Here is a 13,007-nt window from a genome sequence, read left to right as displayed (position 1 = left end):
CTTCTATATGATGATGGTTACATTCTTGTGAAACCCCGCGTGAGAGAAAAATAGTATCTTAGAGACAGTGCTTAAGGTGTCAGCAATGTAATCACATGACAGCAAAACAGTGTCCCCAGTTCATTGATCAATGGAGGTTGAGGGGGGAACCTGATTGAGGCCTACAAAGTCATGAGAAGTATAGACAGGGTGGATAACAAGAAACTTTTTCCCAGAATGGAGGATTCAATTAGTAGGGGTCACGAGTTCAAAGTGAGGGGATAAATTTTAAGGGAGCTATCCGTGGAAAGTTCTTCACACAGAGGGTGGTGGGGCAGGAATAATAGTGTCATTTAAGATGTATCTCGACAGATACATGAATGGACAGGAAGCAAAGGGATACAGATCCTTAGAAAATAGGCAATAAGTTTAGATAGAAGATATGGATCGGCACAGGCTTGGAGGGCCAAAGGGCCTGTTCCTGTGCTGTAATGTTCTTTGTTCTTTTAGCTTTGTTACAGTGAATTTGTGTTAATGAAATACATGTTATAGCAAAACGACTTGTAGTTTAAATTCAAACATGTCAAATAGGTTTCAGGATACATTTTATTGATGTTGATATACGAGCAAATTTAATTCTCCCCCCTGGAGAACTGTCCAATGTGTTTACATACAAAAACATTGTGCACTATGTGAAGAGAGAATGGGGGGTGAAGGGGCAAATATTTCTATGCCGATTCATCAGGGTCGATTTTGGTGCTTTGGTGATGGCTAAGTGGCTACCAACCCATGTTGTGGCATGGGTGGAAAGCCTGCTTCCAGGCTCCAACGTTCTATTTAAATTTAACCATAAAGATAAACATAAAGATTATAACATCCTTTCTGCTTGTACCCCACATTTCTATCACACTCCATGCCTCATCCAGGCCAGATATGCCGGTGTACCTGCTTCTGATGCTGCCATAGAGAAAGTGAGGACTGCAGATACTGGAGGTCAGAGTCAAAAAGTGTGGCGCTGGAAAAGCAAAGCCGGTCAGGCAGTGTCCAAGGGGGAGGAGATTCGACGTTTCAGGCATAAGCCCTTCATCAGGAGTGTGATGACTGAGAGCTGGAGGAATATTTTACATTTGCCTGATTTGGAGAAAGCACTCCTTTTGTATCCAGTCCCTTTTCGGACAGTGAAAAGGCACGCTTGTGTCTGAAAAGTACACAAACTCATTGTAACTTGCAAAATTGTCAAGGAATAGCCCAAAAGGTGTGTAGAGTTAAAACAAAGGTGCTAGGTATTTCAAACAGTCTGACATTCCCGATGAAGGGCTTATGCCCTGAAACGTTGATTCTCCTGTTCCTCGGATGTTACCTGACCTGCTGTGCTTTTCCAGCGCCACACTTTTCGATTCTGATGCTATCGTGGTCAATCTCCCATGGTTCCTCATTTGCCATAAATCCCCACACATTCCTTTCTAAACTCCCATGTCAACTCATTGCTAACTCCTAAACCCACCATCATTCTTTGCTCTTCTCTTTCCATGCTCTCACCTAATATTCGACATGGCATTAAGTAGGAGGCATCCTGACAGAAAGTAATCTGTCTATTGATGATCTTATTACTTTTAGAAGAAAAACCCAAAAGTATAATAAACAAAATAAAATACTCAAATAAAACTCATCACTCATAGAAACAAATAGCTTGTTTAAATGTTCAAAATCTAATATAAAAAACATCTCACAAGTGTTTTTAATCATCGAGTGCTTAGTCCCTTACGTCAATAAACATTTCCGTCCAATTAACAGTTGGAGCAGTCCATCAATAGGCACCCGACAATGAAAATGACAGTTTGGGAAATCAGTCATCCAGTGATAATTCTATAATCATTTTGTGTGAACAGACCATGCAGCTCCTAGAGGCAGCTGACTATTTAAATTGGAGCACCTAGTCTGAAACTCAGAACAGCAGTTATTTTGGGAATCCCATGGATCTGGACATAGTACACCTTGGAGATGGGGTTCAGGGACCCTTTCTGAGGAAGGATGTGGGCATGTCCAGTATCCTTTGGTGGTCAGGGATCCTTTGTGTGGGTGGGTAGCTTGTCAGGTGTATTTTGGAAGTGGCATATTAAGCACCCTTCAGAACTGTTAATTTTTGAGAAGATTTTTTATGAAAGGTACATAAGTCCCTTGGAACTGTCCAACTGTCAAGAAGCATCCAGAAGTGTTTTATGTCTAAGCGTTGGGTGTAATCTGCACCATAGAACATTAGAAAAGTGATCTATATTTTCTCTGTTATGTGTATGAGTATGTGTGGATACCAAATGTGTTAGCATGCTGGTGAAGTAGGAAAGGGTGAAGGGTGGACATTGGCTCCATGTTGGCATAGTGTCATGGAAGTATGAGGGGCCATGCAGATAGGTAGAAGGCATAGAGCTGCAATTAAGATATTAGGGGCTATAGGCTATAGGAACAGAGAGCATTAGGTTGCATAGATTTGCAGATTAGATGGGACATGGAGAGCGTTTGAAGATGAGGAATCATGAGGCATTGTGACAACTGAGAGCTGGAGGAATATTTCACATTTGGCTGATTTGGAGAAGGCATCTCTCTTGCATCCAATCCCTGGACATCTACAGGCATCCTTTCGGACAGTGAAAAGACATGCCTGTGTCTGAAAATACATAAACTCATTGTAACTTGCAAAATTGTCAAGGAATACCCCAAGAAGTGCATAGAGTTAAAACAAAGGTGCTAGGTATTTCAAATGATCTGACATTCCTGATGAAGGGCTTATGAGGGAATATGTGGGAATAAAATTAGATAACGGAGAATTCAATTTTGTGTTATTTTCCTTGCATATAAAGAAGTTAAACAAGGCTTTAACTTTAAAATTCAGATAATATGTTCATTTATACAACACCTCGCATGACTTCAAAATGTTGTGAACTGTTTTAGAACCAAATAACCATTTTTGAAATATATCCAGTGTTTTAGAGGTTAAGTGGGAGCTAATTTATGAATAATCATGTGTCAAAAAGCAGTAATAAGGTGGATGGCTAACTAATAGTTCCATGGTGTTATTGATTAAAGTCTAAATGTTAGTCAGAACATATCCTGTGTCTTTCTGCAAATAGTTTAACAACCGTCTGGGAGGCAGATAGTATCTCTGATAATACAGTGCTTCTCCAGAATACAGTGAAGCATCTACATGGTCCATATGGTTAAATCCCACAATAAGGGTTGAACCCATGACTTTATGAATAAGAGTATGATAATAAGAAATTAGGACAGTGAATTTGTGGATGTAGCCAGATTTATCCTCTGTTTTATTTACATACCAGGGCTCGGAGACTATTACTTTTCCCTGTGAGCGCTGGCTGGCAAAGTCCGAAGATGATGGAGAAATCATCCGAGAGCTGGTGCCTTTGGAGATCGTTCAGACAAAGCTGCTGAAAGATGGGACACTGAAGCACAGTGAGTCTACCGTGGAGGATGCCCTGGAAAGTGAGTATTCATATACTGAAGGGGAGGGGAAAGCAGAAAACGAGTGAAAGTTTTGGTTCTTTCGGGTCAATACCCTGAACTGTTAACTCTGCCTCTCTCCCCATAGGTTCTGCCAGACCTGCTGGCTGTTTTCAGCTTATAACTGTATTTCCAGCATCTGTAATACTTCACTTTTATAAGAATCTCAGATGTACCAAGGTATAACAGGCCATGGCATCACAGTCATAGAGTCATAGAGATGTACAGCACGGAAACAGACCCTTCGGTCCAACTTGTCCATGCCAACCAGATAGCCCAATCCAATCTAGTCCCACCTGCCAGCACCTGGCCCATATCCCTCCAAATCCTTCCTATTCACATACCCATCCAGATGCCTTTTAAATGTTGCAATTGTACTAGTCTCCACCACTTCCTCAGGCAGCTCATCCATACACTGCGTGAAAAGGTTGCCCCTTAGGTCTCTTTTATATCTGATTGGCCACATTCCTCTTCAGTTTACTCCCTGCTGCATTACGTGCTGAGAGTGAATGTGCAGTTTATACATGAAGTGTATGCTGAAGAAAAAAAGAAACAGGCTTTTCTCTTTCCCTCCTGTTCTGAAATAACTGACTGCCTCCCAAGGCAATAATTCTGTGAATATAGTAATTGCCATAAACAATGCAAGAATTTAAAACCAATATTAAGATCAACTCTTTTACTCAGGGGATTTGTAAAAGGTTTGTATGAGACTTCCAGGGAAAGGCTTCCCCAGAAGTGGATGTTTTCACAGGATGTGGAAGGAGGTGCCTGAGATACAGCCCATGGTGGCTTTGATACGCATTGGCCCCATGCAAACGTGTGTACTGCCAAAGAGCCCCACAGGCTCTGGTGCAAGACATGGGTGTAGATCTGTGGGAACAATAATAATTTAACCAAAATCTCAAACTGAATAGAGGGATACATTGTGTCGTATATTCTGGGACTGTGAAGAGAGTCAACTATGGATTTTTACTGATCCTTTTTGTGCCATCCAACACTGTAATGGTTGCATGGTGGAATACGTCAGGCCATAAAGTTACAAATTATGGAGTGCAACCCTGCTGCTGTTGATGGCCCACCACGTCTCATGGATACTCAGTCTTCAATTGCTAGATCTGTTCAAAGTCTGTCCCATGTAGCATTGTGATAGTGCCACACAACATAATGGAGGTATTCTCAATGTGAAGGCTGGACTTTGACTCTATAATAACTGTGCAGTTGTCACTCTTACCGATATTGTTATAGACATATGGATGTGCAGCTGGCAGATTGATAAGGGTGGGGTCAAGTATGTTTTTCAGTCTTGTTGGTTCCATACCACCTGCCTCAGACCCAGTCCCTTAGGACCTGACCAGCTTGATCAGTAGTGCTGTTGCTGAGCCACTGTTGGTGGTGGATATTGAAATCCCCCACCCAGAGTACATTTTGTACCCTTGTCATCATAAGCACTTTATCAGTAACGATTCATCAGCTGAGGGAGGACGGTACATAGTAATTAGCAGGAAGTTTCCTTGCCCATGTTTAACCTGAAGCCATGAGACTTCATGTGGTCTAGAGTCAATGTGGAGGTCTCCAAGGGCAACTCCTTCCTGAATGTATCCCACTGTGTCGCCAACTCTGCAAAGTATATCCTGCTAGTGTGACAGGACGTACCAAGGATGGTGATGCTGGTGTCTGGCACAATGTCTGTAAGGTACGATTCTGTCAGTACGCCTATGTTAGGCAGTTGCTTGACTAGTCTGTGAGTGGCTTGCTTTCAGAGGGCAGTTGGTGTTGCTGTGTGTCTGGAGTCACATGTAGACCAAACCAGATGAGGGCAGCAGATTTCCTTCCTTGAAGGACATTAGTGGGTCTGGTGGGTTTTTCCAGCAATTGACAATGGTTTCACGGTCATCAGTAGATTCTTAATTCCAGATATTTTTAGCTAAATATACAGCAGTGCATATTATCTACCTGGAGAAATAGAGTACAGTATCATATTGATACCATTCAAAACCAAGCCAATTGCAGTTAACATTGGGCCCAGTTTTTGTTTATTTGAATTGCATTTCGTGGATAAATGTCATGAAAGTATTCTTTAATGATTTCCACTGTTCTGTTTGAAGCTCACACATACAAGATTAATGTGTACACGGGTGATGTCTACAGAGCAGGAACAGATGCAAACGTTTTCCTCACAATCTACGGAGATCTGGGAGATACTGGAGAAAGGAAGCTGAGCAAATCGGAGACACACACCAATAAGTTTGAACGAAACCAGGTTAGTGTGAAGCATCGAATAGCTGTAGAGCATTAGAGTAGGCCTTTCAGCCCTCTACAGTGTTTACCAATCATACCTAATCTTCAACTCCTCTATTTTCCAGCTCTAATTTTAAGATGATGCTTATGGAAGTCTTAAGTGCCATGCATTTCAGAACAACTTTGTGTATTCTCTGAACATGCTAGAGTGGACAATTACACAGATTATGTCCTGTGCACAAAAAGCAGTTGTAAATTCAAGTTAGCTAGTTATTGCCTTGCCAGTCCATTCTCAGTTGTCAGCAAACTGATGGAAGGGGTCATTGACAGTGCCATCCACTGTCTCACACACACAGCAATACGTTGTGTACTGATACTCAGATTTGGGTTCCACCAAAGCCACTCCCCTCCTGACCTCACCACAGCCTTAGTTCCAAAATAGGCAAAAGAGCTGAACTCTGGAGATCAGGTGAAAGTGAATGCCCTTGACATCAAAGCAGAATTTGATAGGCGTGGTATCAAGGAGCCCTTGTGAAATTGAAGACAGTGAATATCTTTGAAATCCTCAACTGGTTGGAATCATTTCTAGATCAATGGTTGTATTTGTCTCTGCCTCAGGACATCTCTGCAGGAGTTCCTCAGTGTTTGGTAGCATTCACAATTCCTCAGATTCTGGAAGTCTGTGCCCACATCCAGCAAGGTTGGGCAACATTCAGGTTTGGGCTGATAAATGGCAAATACCATTTGGGTTACCCACGTCCAGGCAATGACCAACTCCAACAGACAATATTGAAGCACTACCCCAAGGTAATCAATGATGTGGAGGTGCTGGTGTTGGACTGGGGTGGACAAAGTTAAAAATCACACAACACCATGTTATAGTCCAACAGGTTTATTTAGAAGTACTAGCTAGTACTTCTACAGGATAGTCATGCAGGGACATGTCCTGCTCTGCAAATGATGTACATAGCTTAACAAATAGTCCTAGTTACCAAGACCTGACCATCTCTTGGAGCAACAGGAGCAGGTGGTTCCCGCACAGGCACGAAATCTTAGGTGTGCAACAGCGGCAGCCATGTTCTAATGCTAATGCCAGATGAGAGAACAAAGCAGCAGTTCAGTGACATGAGAGACACGAAAACAGATAAACCAAAGAGACTAAAGAGAGAATTTCAGGTGAAGATCAATGAACTATGGGGAAGAAACTGACCAATGCGGACTCCAACAGTAACCATACTCCAGCGATAAGTAAGATTGACAAAGTGAAGTGCAAACAGTGATAGGTGAAAGCTGCAGAATGTGGGATTGAAGGACAGGTGGACAGACACTAGTGTCTGGCATAACCTTGTGGCATATCGGCTCAGTGGCAAAGACTACCATAGGTAGGCAACAATGTAGACTGAGACCAGCAGCAAACACACATGGCATAAATCGTACCCCAAACAGAATACAAGACAGATAAAAACAAGTTTAATAAACATAAAAAACTTGGATGCTGGAAATCTGAAATTAAAACAGTGGTTTCTGGAGGAACACAATCTGGCAACATCTGTTCAAAAAAAAAACAAAGTGAATGGTTTGAGTCCAGTGACAAGTTTAAATTCAATTCCATTTGCAAAGGTAGGGTTTGATTAGGAATAGTTAGCATGCCTCACAAATGTGTTGGAGTTCTTTGATGAAGTGACCAGGAAGGTTGACGAGGGCAGGGTGGTAGCCCTAGGATTTCAGTGAGGCCTTTGATAAGTTTCCACATATTAGGCTGCTCTGGAAGGTTAGATCACATGGAATCCAGGTAAAGTTGGCAAATTGGATACCCAGTTGGCTTGATGGTAGGAAGCAGAGGACTGGAGGCCTGTGACTAATGGAATGCTTCAGGGGCCAGTGCTGGGCCCATTACTGTTTGTTGTCTATATCAATGATTTGGATGAGAGTGTACAAGGCATGATTAATAAGCTTGCAGATGACACTAAAATAGGCGGTATCGTGGACAGTGAGCAAGGTTATCAGAAATTGCAGCAGGATCTTGATCAGCTGGAGAAGTGGATCAAGAAATGACAAATGGAGTTTAATATAGATAAGCGTGAGGTCTTGCATTTTGGAAAGTCAAATAAAGGTAGGAGTTTCATGGAGAATGGTAGGGCCTTAAGTGAGTGTAGTGGAACAGAGGGACCTTGGAGTTCAGGTTCACAGTTCTCTGAAAGTGGAGTCACTGGTAAACAGGACAGTGAAGAAGGCTTTTGGCACACTGGCCTTCATCAGTCAGGATGCTGAGTATAGAATTTGGGAAGTTACGTTGCATTTGGACAGGACATTGGTGAGGCCATACTTGGAGTATTGTGTTCACTTATGGTCACTTTGCTATAGGAAGGATGTTATTAAACTGGAAAGAGTGCAGAAGAAATTTACAAGGATGTTGCCAAGACTCAATGGTCCGAGTTATAGGGAGAGGTTGAGCAAGCTAGGATTTTTTTCTTTAGAGTGTAGGAGACTAAGACGATGATCTTATAGAAGTATATAAGATCATGAGAGGCATGGATAAAGTGAATGCGCTCAGTCTTCTGCCCAAGGTTGGGGAATCGAAGACTAGAGGGCATCAGTTTAAGGTTAGAGAGGAAAGAATAGAAGGGAATCTGAGGGGCAACTTATTTACACAGAAGGTGGTGTGCATATGGAATGAACTGCCAGCAGAAGTGATTGAGGCAGGTACATTAACAAATTTAACAGGCATTTTGACAAATACATGGATAGGAAAGGATTAGAAGGACATGGGCCAAGTGGAGGGAAATGGAGTTAGCATGAATGGACATTTTGGTCGGCATGGACCAGTCTGGGCCAAAGGACCTGTCTCTGTGCTGTAGTACTGCAAGCTAACATTGTGATGGAGAAGATTCTTCTAACTGAATGAATGATCAGATATGCCACCACCACCTCTCTATGTAATGGAAATGAGTCAGTCAGAGCACAGCCAAGTGACCATTCTTTGACTCAGATGTTATGCTCCCCTTTAAAAATGACTATTTCGCTAAAATGACTGATCATCTTGTTCAACAGGTTGATACATTCACAATGGAAGCTGTTGATCTCGGACAAGTTTTCAAGATCAAGATCCGTCATGATAACACTATGGCAAGTCCCGACTGGTATTTGGAGAAAGTGGAGGTGGTTGACGTGGATTTGGAGGAGAATTACTTATTTGTATGTGAACGCTGGCTTTCAAAGACAAAGGAGGACAAGAAAATTGAAAGAACACTGTTTGTGAAGGTATTTTTGTCACCAGTTGCATAATGTATTTCCAAACTAAGTCACAATAACGTAGCAAAATGACGCCACAAGATCAGAGAAGATACCAACTCTGTTTATCAGTTGCATGAATGCATTTCGTAGATCTTTTGAAATTGAGGATAGATAAAAAGCTGTTTTCATTAAATTCAGAGAATTCAAATAGCAGGACAATGGAAAGAATAAATCTAAAGGCACTTTATCTGGATGCATGAAACATTCATGGCAATAAAGCAAAGAAATAATACTAAATAGAAATAAGTAGGTTTGAGCTAATCACCATTACAGAGAATTTATTGGAATTAGTGGTAGCAAATAAATAACATAAATATAAAATAAATGCCTATTGTATGCATTGCAGGATTAATATGTGGGGACAATCAACAGTTAGTTCATTGTGAACAATATTAAGAGTGGGTGGCAGGAAGGAGAACCATCTAAATCTTGTGACCAGGGGCTTATGGCCAGAGAGATTATGCACAAATCACAATAGAGGATGATGTGCAGATAAAATGTTTTGTGGATTGAATGTTTTCAGGGTGATCAGGTAGCAATGTTTGCATTTTCAGTCCTTTTAAATGAAACGATTAAAAAAATGAACCAATCATTATACAAGCAAGAAGTCTTTCTCATAGGACTTTCCATCTATACTCACCCATGCAATGCTTAATGTAGTTGTTTGGTAGTACAGATCATGAGCATTGCTGAAAATAGCTGTTCTGTTGAAGCTTTTCAGTTGTACTCATCAGGACAATTCATATGAAATACCAAAGAAAAGAGAAAACATTGTTGCAATATGAGAGGAGAGTGCTGATTGGTTGGCAAATAGCAAACGAATTCTGGTTGGCAGAATTGTGGCATGGAAACTGCTCCAGTTAATAATGACTGACAGTTAGCCACCAGGCTTTTCAAAAATGTTAAACTAAGCAGGTTGACTCTGGTCAATAATCAAGGAATGGTTGTAACTTATTTTTGTTGAGTTAAAACAGGCACAATGTGTGTTTATGTTCTTTCTGCCTGTGAAGAATAGTACCTTGTTTATTAATGTGTGTAGCCTCCAGTATACCCTGCAAGCTCAATTGACAATCCTAATTTGGTTGTCAGCGTAATTCTTCACACAGTCAGGATTATTTAGCGAATATTGTCTAATCCATGGGATCATATCACTGTGTTGTGATGTTTGCCTCACCTGGCTGTTTGAGTATAGTCAATACCTTGCTTGCTGCAAAGGTTAATGCTGTTCATTACAATCTTGTCAGACTTTGGGCCATGTGACCTATATACCAAGTGTCACTGAAATTCATGTGCCATAGTACTTATTTGTGCAATAAATAGGACAGCTTTTAGCTTGAAAGCAGCATCCTGTTAGTGGCAAACATCACTTGTGTTGCTTTTTCATAGTAACAATGTGAAGTACGTAACTTGAACTATTGCTCAAACCTTTGAGGTACCTTACTCTGCTACTAATCTGAAGTTGTGCTGGACACTTCTCAAGACCATCAATTTGCAATATAGAGTAGACAATTATTGGATCAGGGTAGCCATTATCCCAAACCATGGCTTTGGTGCATTCTAATTCAGCACCAAGCTGTCTACCTCAAACTTACTTTCACTGGTCAATATATGCATTGGGATTCCTACAATTCTATGTAACATAACATTGACTTTATTCTTGTAATTGGACCCAAGTCATTTGTCCACTTGTGATGCTTTGCTTGGGAAGGGCCTAAGGCACTTAACAAACCAGTGTGGAAAATATTACTGGGATCCCTCAGTCATAGAGCTGTACAGCATGGAAACAGACTCTACCATCCAACTCATCCATGCCTACCTCATATCCTGAATAGATCTCATCACACTTGCCAGTATTTGGCCCATATCCATCTAAAGCCCACATAAGTTAAACTCCATCTGTCATTCCTTGGCCTATTGGTCCATCTGATGTACCTAAGGTACTCTTCATCGCTGTCCACTACACCTTTAATGTTGGTGTAATCTGCAAGCTTATTAACCATACCTGCTATTTTCACATCCAAATCATTTATATAAATGACAAAAAGCAGTGGACCTTTTGTGATTGGGCTCCTTAGACAACAATAATGAGACTACGATTGTGGGATCACTCCTCGAGTTGTCAATCTTACACCCCTTTATGGGAAGTTTCCTCATCTGTCTGTGAGCAACAGTTCGAAAGCATCAATTACACTGAACATAAAGAGATCAAAACAGGGGAGTGAAATTGGGCTGTGGAAAAAGCTGAGGATTGGAACAATATGGGAAACTGAGATGAGAGATTTAGGACAGTGATGATGTTGGACTTAAAGCATCTGAGTGAATGCCATTTCACCTTGGATGATACTTTCCATTTGTCCTTACAGGGTTATGAAGGAGATCGATCAAGTATTTACAGTTCTGCTAAAAGCTTACATGGCTCCTCATTGAGTGTCCGAAACATCAACAATAGTGCCCTCACCAAGAAGGGTAAACGGAAAAGTATTATTGAAGACACAATTGAGGAAGGACCTAGTAAGAATATATTCAACTTTATCTTGTCCATGCTTATAAAAATAATTGTAGTTAGCTTTCCGAAAAGATTTTAAAAGAAATAAAGATAGCCTTCTGTCCATTCAGCAAAATCTATGATACACCACATAGCTTTCTGCATCATTGCCATAAAGGATGCTTTGTCTTTCCTCTTTGCACTTTTTATTATTGTCAGCTACTTCAAATGTACAGTGGTTATTTCTCCGTCCCAGGGGAGAAGCACACTAACACAGTCCTTCCTGAATACCTGCTTGGGACCAGAAATCACTAAGTGCAAACATGTTTCCATAAGGTGCTACAAGTAAGGCTCATTAGCAAAACTGCAGATCATAGAATAAAATGGGTAATAGCTACAACGATACAAAAGTGACTAAGAGACAGAAAACAGTTGTGGTGGATTTTTCTTTTCCTGATTGAAGGGAAATATACTGTGGAGTTCTGCAAGGTTCAAACAACTGCTGCTTTTGATAATTATTAGTGGCTTGGGCTTGGGCTTGGGGATAAGGGACACATTTGTGGAAGACATGATATTGGAAAAATAGTTAACAGTGACAAAGTCAGTTAAAAATGTACATAGACAGACTGTTGGAATGGCCGAACACGTGGCAGATTAGATTCAATGCAGCATAGGGCGAAGTAGTGCATTTTAGAAAGAGGAAATGGTATATTTTTAAACGGGGCATAAGAACAGAGGTATTAGTGCTTAAAAACAGGCATCAAATCAAAAGCCTGAAAGATTACATTCCTTACAGTATGGAAACAGGCCCTTTGGCCCAACAAGACCACAACGGCCCTCTGAAAAGTAACCCACCCAGCCCCATTCCCCTATATTTACCCCTGACTAATGTACCTAACACTATGGGCAATTTAGCATGGTCCCTGCACATCTTTGGACTGTGGGAAAAAACTGGAGCACCTGGAGGAAACCCATGCAGACATGGGGACAATGTGCGAACTCTACACAGACAGTCACCCAGTGAGGGAATTGAACCTGCGTCCCTGGTGCTGTGAGGCAGCAGTGCTAACCACTGAGTCACTGTGCTCCACCCTCCCAATTATATTAAATGTATTTAAAACACAGTCCAAGCAAAGTATTGTGTCCAGTTCTGAGTGGCACACTTCAGGGAGGACATAAAGGTTTGGAGCAGATACAGAGAGATTTTTTAAGAGTATTCACAGTAATCAACTTCACAATAACAGATAACTTATTCATTATCACATTGCTTTCTGTGGGAATTTGTTGTGTGTTAATTGGCTGCTATGTTTATTAAATTATGACAGTAACGCCACTGAAGGCTGAGACATGGGGGAGGAATACTTTGAAAATTAAGAGATGGAGGGAAGGACACACTGATCAAATAGAGATGGAGGAGAATGCAACTGAAGCATGAGAGGTGGAGGAAGTAATACTTTAAGATGAGAAATTAAAGGAGAGAAAATATAGGCAAGATACT

At 41.1% G+C, this 13,007-nt stretch overlaps 1 protein-coding gene across 1 annotated transcript in view; it reads left to right on the top strand.

Annotated features, from left to right (window-relative positions):
• The window catches only part of LOC122562013 (lipoxygenase homology domain-containing protein 1-like), a 222,353-nt gene that overhangs the window by 186,632 nt on the left and 22,714 nt on the right, over positions 1-13,007 (top strand). The window contains exons 36-39 of the mRNA XM_043714444.1: positions 3,312-3,474; positions 5,598-5,752; positions 8,782-8,991; positions 11,388-11,535. Coding sequence (XP_043570379.1) covers positions 3,312-3,474; positions 5,598-5,752; positions 8,782-8,991; positions 11,388-11,535 — 676 coding nt within the window. The remainder of the gene's footprint in view (positions 1-3,311; positions 3,475-5,597; positions 5,753-8,781; positions 8,992-11,387; positions 11,536-13,007) is intronic.

This window comes from Chiloscyllium plagiosum, chromosome 1 (assembly GCF_004010195.1).
Source record: "Chiloscyllium plagiosum isolate BGI_BamShark_2017 chromosome 1, ASM401019v2, whole genome shotgun sequence".
NCBI lineage: Eukaryota > Metazoa > Chordata > Chondrichthyes > Orectolobiformes > Hemiscylliidae > Chiloscyllium > Chiloscyllium plagiosum.
The sequence above is the reverse complement of the archived record's forward strand: the minus strand, read 5'-3'. Positions and strand labels throughout refer to the sequence as shown.